Source organism: Rhodnius prolixus, unplaced genomic scaffold (assembly GCF_049639745.1).
Source record: "Rhodnius prolixus isolate KJV_2025 unplaced genomic scaffold, Rpr scaffold_4, whole genome shotgun sequence".
Classification (NCBI taxonomy): Eukaryota; Metazoa; Arthropoda; class Insecta; order Hemiptera; family Reduviidae; genus Rhodnius; species Rhodnius prolixus.
The window spans coordinates 43,671,505-43,684,656 of NW_027411614.1; the positions used below are offsets into that span (position 1 = coordinate 43,671,505).

General features: G+C 31.0%; 3 protein-coding genes across 15 annotated transcripts in view; 1 reads left to right on the forward strand and 2 right to left on the reverse strand.

The window, feature by feature from the left end:
- The window catches only part of Hel25E (ATP-dependent RNA helicase 25E), a 205,016-nt gene that overhangs the window by 42,104 nt on the left and 149,760 nt on the right, over window positions 1-13,152 (reverse strand). The gene's annotated exons all lie outside the window — the stretch shown is intronic.
- Window positions 166-3,538, reverse strand: Fen1 (Flap structure-specific endonuclease 1). Its single transcript, XM_074131769.1, has 8 exons — window positions 3,304-3,538; window positions 3,034-3,136; window positions 2,743-2,909; window positions 2,559-2,668; window positions 1,774-1,977; window positions 1,381-1,599; window positions 1,102-1,293; window positions 166-444 (listed from the first exon to the last, which is right to left on the reverse strand). The coding sequence occupies exons 1-8, from the start codon at window positions 3,383-3,385 to the stop codon at window positions 379-381; spliced, it is 1,143 nt and encodes a 380-aa protein (XP_073987870.1). The 5' UTR covers window positions 3,386-3,538; the 3' UTR covers window positions 166-378.
- The window catches only part of LOC141456096 (nucleolar protein 4-like), a 79,161-nt gene continuing 71,787 nt past the window's right edge, over window positions 5,779-13,152 (forward strand). For 2 of the 13 annotated variants that reach the window (XM_074131757.1, XM_074131758.1), the window contains exons 1-5: window positions 5,781-5,911; window positions 6,017-6,235; window positions 8,526-8,711; window positions 9,178-9,268; window positions 12,141-12,181. The gene's annotated coding sequence lies outside the window, so the exon portion shown is untranslated. Of the gene's footprint in view, window positions 6,236-8,525; window positions 8,712-9,177; window positions 9,269-9,689; window positions 9,797-11,483; window positions 11,652-12,140; window positions 12,182-12,726; window positions 12,745-12,807; window positions 12,940-13,152 lie in introns of those variants that run through there. The other 11 variants (XM_074131759.1, XM_074131760.1, XM_074131750.1 and 8 more) reach the window with 10 other exon arrangements.

Sequence of the window (13,152 nt, forward strand, 5' to 3'; positions counted from 1 at the left end):
CATTTTAAGCCTTTAAGAGTAAGATGCCTTGTAATAATAATCCATAAATTATTTATTTTTTTACTCTCCTCCATTGAAAGAATTGAAATTGTTAGCTCATGTGTGAAAATATATTTTTATTTTGTTTGTTTTAATAATTAAATAGAAATTAAGTTCGACAAAATAATTAGTTCAATAATTATTTATTAACAAGAAATCTTTTGAATGAGATCGTTTCTAAATCAATCTTACAAAACATCATATTTAACTTTATAATTTAGAAACTTATTTGTAAAAAAAAAATTGAATTATATAACTTAATTATGTTAAAAAAAAAATTAAAAACTATATTCTGTACAGTTATTGTATAGACTGAAGTCTTTAAAAAAACTTTAACATCTATTTAGGTTTTCCTTTTCCATTCGGTTTCCCTCGCTTTGACTTATTGTTTTTCTTGTCATCTGCCTGAAATGCATCAATACTTGTTTATTATTCATAAATATTTACATATATCCAAGGGAAGCAAACATAAAATTTATTAACTTGGATTAAAATAGAAATTAAGCTATTCAAAACAGCTAAATATTTATTCATTAACTAGAAAACTTTAAAATGAGATCAATTCCAAATCAGTTTTTCAAATAATTTCCTTTAAATTCTTCTACTTTTTTAAAACTCACATAATTATGTCAAGCTAGAACTAAGGAAATGTGTCACACCCTTCTGGCAAAAGGGTTCAAAGAGGTAAGTACAATAAATACAATTTCTACAGAGCTATTACTCTAACAGTAATACTAAGTTCAAAAATTAATTTTACAGAGACAAGTCAAGTAAATTCTTATGTCTAAAGCAATGATACTCCACAGTACTTATCATATACTTTAATATTTATACAGCACAGTTAAGGTTTACTAATACAAAAACTAAAAGAAAGTTTTTATTAACAGATTAATAAATGAGAAAATCTATTAGCAAAGAACAGAAGATCCAAAAAAGATTATTAAAAATAAGAAGGCTAACAAAAAAAACTAGAAGTGTAGAGAATACCAGAGATAAACTATAATGTTCATATTCTGAATAAATATTAAATCAAATATTAAAAAATTAGTATTAAGATCTAACCTTTCTCTTAGCAGCAGGCGCAGCTGGTGTGGTAGAAAGAACTTTAAAGAATCCATCCAGTCTCCCTTGGGTACTAGATTGTTTTCCTCTCAGTAATTTCTTCGCACCATTCCTTACTCGATCTTCAGTAAAATTTCTATCACCACATAAAAACTTAACTAACCCATCTTCGTCAGGATCTGTCCATTTTAACTAAAAAATTTAAACAAAATTGAAAAAATAAAAATGTTCAATTTATAACTTCATTGAAAAGTTGAAAATCGCATAAAATCAACTAACTTCAATGTCTACAGGATCTTGAACTTCTGGTTCTTTAAATAATTTTCTAGCTTCATCGTATTCCCAATTGTCTGGAATTCCGTACTTTTTGGAATCTATCTTTTCTAATACTCCTTCTATATTTTTATACTGCCTAATCAATTCTATCGCCCTCTTTGGGCCGATACCTCGAATGGAAGGTACATAATCACAGCCCAATAATATGCATAGATCTATCATCTAAAAATAAAAGTTTTAAGTAATTCAGGTAAAAAACCAGGTCATGCCTGCATCAGTTAAACTCGAGAAAGAGAAATACGCAGCCCTTGAACGTCGATAATTAAATAAGAATTTAATCAAAATACTCCCAATAGAATCGTGTATAGTACACCCGAACGGTAATGAACTTATTACCTGATTCATATCCATTTCTAAACCACTAAGTACTTTATCAAGATGAAATTCTTGAATAGGCATTTTCCTTGCTTCTGAAAAAGTAAGATGACGTAATAAGACATTGGTACCAAATGTTAAAGCGTCCATATCTTCTGTAGCTGTTGCAAAAACTTTGCCAGCTTTTACCAAAGCAGCACATTGGGCTTCAGCTTCACAAGGAGCCTGAAATTAGAAAATATTTAAATATAGCAACGAAATAAATCGCTAATAATTGTCTTGTTTCTTAGTCATATGGAATTAGAAAAAGAGATAGGTTGGAGTCAAATGGTGCTTTTCTTGCCTCTGTGATCCCGAACTTGTTTCCCCTTTCTTTTAATTACTTTTCATATTATTCATAATTGACAAATATCAGATGAATCTCAAGGACATTTCTCTGGTTGGACCTATTACTGGGTATTGTGTTGTAAATAGACATTTCTACACAATGGGTTTAGTATAGAATTTGTGAAATACAGGAAAACTCATACTTATCTCTCGACGGATTGCTTTGAGCGTTTAATGGTTCAGGATCCTTTAGTTCAGCAGATTTAACAGTTTGAGATGTTTAGGCGTCCCCCTTGTTTATTTATTCGATTTGTACTTTTTGGGATCTCTGTGGTTCTTAAATGACACAGTTCGGGACTGCAAGTTTGTCCAAGTTCGCTTAAGTGTCACTATTTTTTCGTGGCGTAGAATTTGATTCATCCTCATGATCGAATATTTTATTTTTAATTTGGCAATGATAAAAATAATTGATAACTAACATCAACATATGGAACTCCCATTAATTTTAATAGTTCTTTACATTCTTCTGAATGCTGTTTGGTTACTTTCACTAATCTTCTGTTAAATTTGTCTATTAAACCTGCGTCACCTGTAAGTAGGTAAAATAAAATAAATTTCTGCATTACTTCTTAACCCTTCTAGAAGAAATATAGTGATAATTACCAGCTTCAGTAGCTTTTTCAAGTTCTTTCTGTGCTTCTTCCCTTCTTTCTGCACGCTTTTCCAGCTCACCAGACTTCATTTTGGGTGGTTTTCCGTCAAACACGAACACTGGCTTTATTCCATTTTCAATTAAACGAATCGTTCTATAGAAAGTACCCATAAGGTGGCTAGAAACGAATCATTAACAAACTGAGAAAGAATCAAACCAAGGAATTCTGTACAGAGAACCAAGAGCATGCATGGGAATCAACGCTAACGAGTTCCCTCTTCTTCAGATAATGAAACTTTTACCTAGTGGTTTCCCCGTCGGCAGAAGTAAGTTGCTGGCCTTCACTTCTCACTGCTATTAAAAACTGGTATAGAGACATAGAAGCATCAATTGCAACTTTCCTGCCTAAAACACCAAAACTAATTCTGTTTACGATTACAATAGAAATCATTTTTTTTTAAATATCGTATACAACTGATAAAAAGAAATAGTATTAGCTTATATGTATGAGGATGACTGTTTGAGAACAAGCTGCGTAACCGAATTCAAAATGAAAATTAGTAAGTACTTACCGAAGTAGTTTTTAATTTCATTTTCCTTAATTGCGTGTGGTGCTATATCAGCAATCAGTTTAGACAATCCTAAAATTCCCATTATATTCCAACGAATGAACTTAACTAAATCTAGTCAATTTAAGACAAATTTTGAGTTACTGAAATAAAATACTGAAAGAAGTTAAAGAAACATATTTATGAAATATGGCGGGATTAATTGAAGGTTGGCATCGTTAGAGAGGAAGGTTATGTTCTTTATCAAGCAAGTGCTGCAACCAAGTAGCATTTTTGAACACTATTTTGTAATTACTCTATCCTAGCAGGCATTTTTTTTTTTGCCGATTCTACCAAAGAAAAGTAAAGTTAAAGATTTCATAAAAGGAAATTTGTTTTTATCTATCAATTACAGATTACATTATTCAATAAAATTATTAGAAGAAAACTGAAAATGGTAGTAGGTAAGTGGAAGTTATGTGAGAGTTCTCACAATTATTTTCTGTTGTTGATTACTGAAAATAGTCTACTAGAATTTTTTGAAATTTATACTCATTAGATGGTCATTAAAATTATGTGTAATATCATTATTATGAATGTTGGCTTTTGGAAGCATACTTCTAAAACAAAAAATGAAATCTCGATCTTTTACTTTCCTGATAATGTGTTATGATTTTAATCACAGTTCTAGGTAGCATCAATGAATTTGCAATTGTCTGAGTACAACTAATTGAGATCTAAAAGAAACGGGGATTGGTTCATGTATATTATATTCACTAATATAATTTGAACACACTTCTCTTTTGGCCCTGGAACAACTTTTTGCTAGTTGACGACAAAAAAAAGAAAAAGGAAACCTAAAACATTACCTGCTTGAAAAGAAAACCGACAACAGATATCTAAGACTAAAACTGAATTGAATTACTAGAATCAATTATTTATTGATTACAAACAAGAAATGAGAAAATAATTAGAAAATCATTCTTTTTAATAATAATAAAAACAAACGAAAATCCTTGTAGTTCCAGAACATTATTAGTTATATAAATGTGTGTTAATCTTACTGCTAAAAGATGCCCTTGTTTTGTTCTTTGCTCATTAATTGTTCGTTTTTCAAGTATTCTTTCTTTATTTGCTTTTATAAATAGCGTAATCACGTAAAACAAAAACAAAAAATGGATCTTTCATACATTTTAGTGACAGAAGAACGAAATGTTTGCTTAATTTGTTAGATTAAACTCAAGAGTTTCTCCTTTATTCCTTTAAATATCCGAAAGTTGAAAGTTCAATTAATCATTGAAAAAATGCAGTTCAAAATTTTAACAAAAATCATCGAGAATGAATTTTTTAGACATAAAAGTAAAAATTTCATTGTTAAAAGAAACGTTTTGAGGCTCGCTTTAAGCAAAATTATAGGAAATTTAATGCTCTTTCGTTTGGGATAAGCAGATTTGTTGTAGGATAAAGGATAGAAAAGTTACGGCCGTTTTTATGGTGAAAAACGCGAATATCGACGGAAAAGTTAAAAATGCAAATATCTTGGACACTATTGATATTCAGGTCAAAGTGAATAGAATATTTTTTGTTGCATTTGAGCTGCTGAATTACCTCCTGAAGTTTCGACCACTCCTCTGTACACACCCTGTATAAAAGAAAATTTCAAATGGCCTATCTCAGTTAACATAACCGTGAACATAGTAAGTTTTTCACTTGAAGGTGAAGATGAAAAATGTTTTGAGTACGAAAAATATGTTTTTCAATATGGACTGTAAATCTGTATGTGGTCAGTTTTCGAATTTGATATTTGGCTTGGGTGCCATCTTAAAAATCCAACAGCATTCTTTTCGACAAAATCTGTCAACCGGATTCGTACTTTTAAAGAATTGAAATTGCTTACAAGGATTTTTTTTTTAACATGGTATTCCAATTACACACCCGAAGACTTTTTTTAAAAGCATTTCCTAGAAAAAATATATCAAGATATTTTTAGGTGAAAGAAGCTTTCTTTTATAGCGCTACAAGTACGGCCACATCGCGTGATATACATACATATATATCAATAAGAATTAAATTAAGAGTGAAATTCCGAATTCGAAGATAATCTGTCAACTGGAATTACCAATTTACTAAATGAATTTTTATATTTTAGAGATTCTTTTAAAAGAAGGTATAATATTTGTAACCAAAATTCAGGGTAGGAATAATGTCACAGTCCTCCAGAAGTGTGATCTGTTTTATTTTTCTATGTATTAGCTAAAGTTTGAACTTCATCATGATGTACGTTAGCCATATCTTTTTAGTTTGAAACTTTTTCTTAAGAAATATTGATTTTAGTGAGGGTGCGGGCGCTGGGATGTTACGCCTCCTTTAACTGGGTTACTTCATGCACATGTATAAAATAGATGACAATTTTTTTTTGGAAAAAAGTCAAAGATTTAATAAATTTTATAATTATTATAATAATAAATTGAAGGAAGAGAAAGATGTTTCAGTGTTCACGCCTGATTTTTTGTTTTCTCATTTGGCGGAATCAGGAGTTGTGGGAAAGTAAAAAAATCCAAATGTTTGTGAATAAAAGGCGATAAAAGTTTTATTTTTAGTTGATAATGCGTTATTGTTGTTTAAAACCTTGGTAGTTTGTTTACGTTAAGCGTAATTACAAAAAAATAATAATAACCCTCCCCACATGAACAGAACATTTAATTAAGACTTAATACTTATATTGTGTGTTAAACAGAAGAGGCTGTTTGGACCAATTGGAAAACCGGACTCACAAGTTTCTGTAGCAGTGCTAGAGAAACAGAAAGGGTTGCTGTCCAGTACCAGGAGTGGACCACAAAGTGAAACTGGAATCTGTCCACTATTTGATTATACGACCTCTGTGATGTGACCTCATGAGAGAACTACCTAATACAGAATCCCTTATAGTATACATTTACTACAGAGTATCTTATAGGTTTGTACAATTGAATTTCTATTGACCGTTTAAACCAATCTATTTAGAAGTACTGGTTTTTTTAAAGTGGGCAACATATAAACAGTGTTACAGATGCAATTTTTTTTTTTTTCAATTTCTTACCTTTGTAGATGTGGTTTTAGATTTTTATTATATTCAAGAAATACACAGTACGTGTACTCAACAATGTTTTATTTGTTCGTTTAACTACGGTATTATTCAGTAAATTTTGTTTTTCTTTTTGGGTAAGCAACTTTTATTTAGAGTTAACGTTAAAGCAAAGAAATGATAAAATCTCTTCTTACAAAACATTCATATTCATTAAAACTGTCCGGTAGGACAGTTGTGTAAGGGGTGTATAAAGTATTTATATACATAAAATCAGACGGGATATAAGGAACGTTTTCCCTCCACCATCGCCGTATGCTCCAAACCAGAATGTAGGACATCCTGTGATTTTTCTGAGCCCTTTTTATCTTGTCTTGCAAAAAGGCGTAAGGCCAGATTAATACGTCATATAAATTTATCCTGGTCGATCCAGAGTCCAGTTACCGGAGGGATTTCAAGGAGATCTTTCCTAATTTCCTTGATCAGCTGAGACGCTACAGCTCGAGCTAGAGGAATGAGTTTATTGTTATTATAGTATACATATAGTAGATAGTGGTTATTTTATTTGGAATTACTGGGGTGAACCTACGGATAACGTACATATCAAAGTTACGTTTGTCAGTGACCAGAGAGAAATACTAGGGGACAGATGTTTTGGAAATGCTGTAAATTCACCATCAAACTTTCTCGAAGAAAGAAGTGGTACATTTTTTGGTTTTAATGTACCATTTTTCCTCCACCTTACACGTGTGAAAAAAAGAGTGAAGCCCATTGAATTATTTTTTAAATTTTCAATTTTCAATTAAGGCAATAAGCAACTTGTATATTTAATTAACTATAAATCTGATCCACTGCAACCTAAAAATGCTATTTTGGCTCTCTAAAAAGTAGTGTTTGTGCGCAAAATGTGGAGCTCTGTAAAGCGTTAAATGTGTACGAATAGTAATTGTGTGAGATAATGAGCTAGATTTTACCCGCGGGTTCGCTAAACCCAAATAATTTAATATATCAATCAACTCTTTAGGCCCTATGTATTGTTACAGTGTTTGGGGGCCAGTGTAAGGGTTTTTCGAGTTGATGTACTGGGATACTTGCGAGGACACTAAGATCCTGGAAAAAATGGCTAATCCACTTCCCCCTTCGAGGGGGTCACATTCATCGGAATTAAAAAATAATATTATTTTACTATACCTCAACTAGAACGACGTCAATAATTAAGCAGTAATACAACTGGAAAGCAAAGATATGCATGGCCAAATTAATGAACGAACCTTCTGGCTGGAAAATTAACGAATAGAAAAGGTTTTTCCATTCGAAATAACCACTTGGTTTTCTCTAAAGGTCCTTGCTTTTCCAAAGAAGTTGAAGGCTAGCTTTTTTAAAATGTATTGTCTTTGAGCAGAATCCACATACATGAGTGGAGAACTACACTTATCTGGAGGCTAAATAAGAAAAACTGCCTTAGATCTAGTATTTTAACATTCGAACAAAATTACTAGAAGGTGCAATTCAAAATTAGACATCAAACTAAAGATGCATTTTTAAGCTGGCAAATGGTCCCAATAAAATGCTAAGTATCTAATTAAGTTCTCCAAATAGTTAGAATTATTGAAAGACAAATTGTAAGTATTGAAGATTTTGAACCCTAGGTTTTGAGTAAATTCAAAAGGCGCATTTTAAAGAAAATATTCGCAGTTTTCTTTGGGGAGGGAGAGGGGAAGCAAATCGCAAAGTTCAAAATAAATTACCAAGTTTCGGTATTTACGGAAAAAGAATTTTTCAGAACATGTCTCTCTTTAAAATCTCTCACAAGATGTGCCAAAGAGCGTAGTTTGAAACTACTAGTTTCAGATAAAGTTTTAAAAAGTTTTACTAATTAACTTTTGTTTTCGTAAGCATGATTTATTGTTTTATTTTTTTTCTTAGATTTAATTTTGTACAGACATTAGTGTTTTCAAGTTTTAGTGAACAGTAGAGAACAATACAGAAGCAAACATTTTGTTTTATAATTTAATTTCTTTCTTAATAAAGAGAAAAGTAAGCCCACATTGTGGTTCTATACCGGGACATGCAGTAGGATTAGATTTTGAGAAGAATGAAAGATTTTTAATTAGTATTATTAGAGGATAATTTGTGTTTATGATTTTTTGACAGTTTAGAATTATTAAATAAAAAATTTTAGGTTTCGTCAAATATGTTTTGTAAGGAGAAGAAAGCAGGACTACTAAAAAATGAAGGAAAAAAAGAAGGGGTATCAGGTGGAATGATTATGTTAATAAATGGTAGGAGGACAACAGAAGTGAAAAGAACCAGGTGTGATGGCATGAATCGTTACGGGGGAGACAACGCTAGGGGGTGGACGAAGATGGTACGTTTTTAACCTTTGATCTATTATTTATTATGATACCAATCTCTATGGCCTTGGCAAGGTCGGAGATTTAATGTAACAAGTTGAAATTCCATTTAGTACCTGTATTTTTATTAGCATATTATCATTTGAACGTAACAATTGCATGTCTTTTCACGTATTTTTATTGAATGGAGATCAGATTTGTGAACAGACTATTTTCATATTTGAACTGGCCAGTTTCATTTCAATTTGTTGTAAAAATTGCGGTTTGAAACCGTTATAAGGAACATCTTAGATCTGGTGATTATCATACGCACTAATTTTGCGAGATCTTTGGGGTGCACGTTTAAATATAACGGTTTTTGTTTTGACAATTAAAACAAAAAAAATGTAAAAAAAAAAAAAGCATTAATATTGCTAATTTCATTTACAACTTTATCCAAGAAGATTGTCTTAAAGTATAAAATTTTTATTTTTATATCAGCAGTTAATAATACTAGTTGAAGAAGAAGAAGCTGTACAAATAAGGCCTGAATTTAAGAAAAATCTATGGCTCTTAGCCACTAAATACGCAGGTATTTTTTTTCTTTTCCATAATTGAAACATGATTGCTAAATACGAATCTTAAAGGATCATAAGAATTAAAATTCCTTAAACTTGTACCTGTTAAAGTGAACCCTTAGATTTTTCTAACCCCCAAAAATATTTTCTCTAACAGTTTCAAAAGAAATTTTTAGATTATTTTCATCATTTAAGTAACCAGTAATATGATTTATTTCTAAATGCCGAATTTATTATAGATCTTTTTATTTTTGTAGTATTGTCAGATATAATAAATATATATTTGGCATATTCAGGAATAATTTCATGGAATTATAAAACAAACAAATTTTAATACTCCAAGCTTATTACTTTTAAAACTGCAATGGGTAAATTACATATCCTTAGAATTTTAAAATTGTCGATGGAGGGATACTTTTTATTTTTTATTCCCAGAAGAACCAGTTTCCTAGTTCCAAAAGGACAAGTATCTATTAAGAAAGGGTTGCGAGAGAAGAGTCTGGGTCCAGGGAAGCTAAACACAATAAAAAAATAGGTCAGAGGTCAGTATCTCCGTTATCTCACAGAATACCCTCTCTCAGAAGTAGATTCTCTGTCCACCTGAAACATTTTTACTGACACCCTTTTTTTTCAACGGCTCTCTGCGCATTCTTTTACTGGCTAGTGATATATATTTATCTGACTGCTCAAAAATATTAGAATATAACGTTTCTTGAACATGAAATAGCGGTTACAGAGGAGGCATCTTATGAAAATAAATCGTTTTAATTTTACTTAAGTTACAGTGAATTATTATTTTAAATATTAAAGCTTCGGAAAAGTTACTAATTATTTAGTTTTAATAATTATGAAAAAAATTAAAAGTATTAGCTTCAGTAAACATTTTCATTTAAAAAATTTCAATTCACCATGTGAATGGACGACAAATACGATATTTTAAAAGGTGAATTTAAGCTTAATTGGTGCCAATTAGATTTATTTTTTGTGATAGTCGAATTCAAATGTTTTTAATTTGAATTTTGCTGAAGTGAAAAATTCATGCCAAACATTAATTTTTTTACCTTTTGTATTAACCTTAATCGGTCCCCTTTTTTTTGTGTTTTATAAAGATTTGCTAGTAATTAGTATCTATAAAAAAAAATTAAACTATTTTAAGGGAGAGGGAAATTTAACGGAAATCTCGAAGACCGTTCTATTCAGTTATATACTTAAAGAAAAAGAAGAAACATTTGACAAAGATAGGAGTTTTTCAGTAGTATGCTTTTATTATGCATTTTTTGACGATGAAAACTTAAACCTGTCCTGTCAAACGGTTTTAATTAGCATTTCTACATTTGTGCATTTTGAACCACGAACACTTTGTTCAAAGTTCATAATGCAAAATTGATCAAAAGTTTATGTGAAGAAGGGCCGGCCCTGGTAGAACGATTTCTTGAACCTTAGAATTCATTGAAAAAGCCAGGATTTATAAGATAAAACTAAAATTATTCCACACAGAATTGACTGTTGTTCTTTTTTTGAGAAGTGCGATCTCAATTTTTATTTTTACTTTGAGTAGTAGTTGCTTAGAAGAAACAGCAACTGGTTTTTACATTCAAAAACATGATTTTTCCAAAATAAGAAAATAATAATAGAAGTGACCTTGAGGTGACGCCTTTCAGTGATTTGGAATAAACTGATTCTTTGCTAAAATAGCCGAAGGGTCCTTCAGGAAAAGTTCCGAATTCTGATCTAATCTTCTTCAGAAGTCTGAAAGTTCATTCTTTCAAGGTATTCTTTATAGGATTTTAATCAAATTTTTGGTAAAGTTTAGACGGATCCCTTAGCCTGGCGCAAACTTCTATGCCTAATTGAACATTATAATATGGGAGCTTCTCTTGCCAATTAACCCCGCCTATCCCAGGCAGGCTTGCCTCAGGGCCTCTCTGGGACGTCTTCCGAACAAAATTAACCAATCGTGTACGCTCCGGATCAACAGAGGAAGCTTACACATTTCCTCTCCCAAAAGTGCTAATTGAATGTTCCTGGATAACACTTCAAATCAATTTAGTATCTCATAGTAAAAAATGAAAAAATACAAAAATTAATCTCATCTTGAGAAGTCAATGTATAAAGCAGTCAATTTGTCCAATTATCACCATATTTCTGATTTTATATAGCAATACCGATTGCGAAAAAATTCGGGTATAAGAAAAATATCCTTCCTTTTAAAATTGAAATGATTTTTAGTAGTAAGAAGATCATCCAAACGAATATGATGCAATCTTTTTCTTCGTTTCGAAAAAGAAATTACAATATCTTTCGCAGTAATGTGCTTGTGCTTCTCAACTACATATAGTAATCGTGATAAACTAAACAAATACAAGTTTGAAGGGTCAAGACCTCAGCTTAAGAAAGGTAAGTTTAAACACCTGGCCACAAACTCCTTGGAACAGACTCCATTTTTAGAGGCGTGGCCTTTCATTTACCAGTAGAAGTAGTTTAAAAAGAGAAAATAGAGGTCTATGGGCGCATAGTTTTGTGTATTCGATGGTCCAATGCTAAGAAAGTAAAGGGTGCTAAGATTGGGCCCTTGGCATTAAGTAGGGTGCTCTTGGGTACGCCTTCAACTCATAGAGGGTACACTGGGGTCCCGTTTTAAGTCCCCACTCTATTCTATATAGTATTAGGGTATTTATTTATTCGTTCAGTTTCACTTGAAACAGCTAGCTGCACATGACTTCTTTAGACATTAATTTTATTTGCTATTTTTATATACAATATATCTATATATTTAAGAAATTATTTTTCTTTAAATATTAAAAATATTATTAGACAATTTTCGTAAATTGTTTGGCTACTTTATTTTTAATTTGTTTTTATTTACTCATGTTGTCTTCATTTCAGATTTCTCAGGTAGTAACCATAAATCGCTGTGTTACAGAAAAGTAAGTACGAGATGATTAGTAAATCCTGTGACTAAATTTTTAAAACAATTGAGTTAGTAGTAATTAATATTAGTTTTATTTTTTCGAAATCACACTTTGATTTTTAAAAATCTTTGCAGTTATTGTTTAAAGGCTAGGATTACTTTTGCTTTTGTAGGGCGATTGAACTTATTGGAAATTCCTAACATTTTCTTAATCCGTAATGGTTACAATTTTTCTTCTGTTTTAATTTTTTAAATTTCTATTTAGACAAACGCACACCTATAAAAAAAGTATTTTAAGAGAATTTGTTGATGCCTGAAATAAAAATAGAATGATATCGTGTGGGGAGATGTCTCCTAGGGGAAGAACTCCGTTACAGCTTTATCACTGAAGGTGTCTCTTGAAGAAAGATGATCGCAGTACCAACTGTTAAAAAGTCATGTCCAATTTTTGGTGGGTAATAACCTATCCATGTGTTACCTGCCATTATTTACTTCAAATGGTGGTAATGATATGGTGCAGATGATAAGATCATGAAACGAGTTTAATTTTCCGAGTTTATTCATTTCTTCTAACTTTGAGTAAGCAATTATTGTTAAATTTTACTGAAAAAAATGGTGGAAATAGTTAAAATTTTCTTTTAGGTTTAGAATTCAAATACCTAAATTGTAAATTTTGATACGAGTGATACCTGATTAAGAGAAGAATACATTTTTTAATAAATTTGACAAAAAAATAAAGAAGAGCTCCCATGAAGATAAGGTTGCTTTTTAAAGGTATTTGTAATGGTAACGGATTAGAGATTTACAATCTTGTACTACTGGTATTGGTTCGGAATTGAAATCGCTGTTCTCTTTGGACCTGTCCTACTTTAGAAAGTAATGATAACACATTTTATACATGTTTGCAATGTTTTCTATTCAGAGATAAGTTGCACAATCCTATTACCAGCTTCTTCGCATTAACTTCCTTCAAATTCAAAAATGTCT

Bases quoted from the DNA above. Each gene is read 5' to 3' on its own strand.
- Fen1 (XM_074131769.1), bottom strand. From the start codon at position 3,385: ATGGGAATTTTAGGATTGTCTAAACTGATTGCTGATATAGCACCACAC. The intron at 2,910-3,033 runs GTAAAAGTTTCA...ATTCGTTTCTAG, and splicing joins GCCGACGGGGAAACCACTAG to CCACCTTATGGGTACTTTCT. The intron at 1,978-2,558 runs GTTAGTTATCAA...TTCTAATTTCAG, and splicing joins TGGGAGTTCCATATGTTGAT to GCTCCTTGTGAAGCTGAAGC.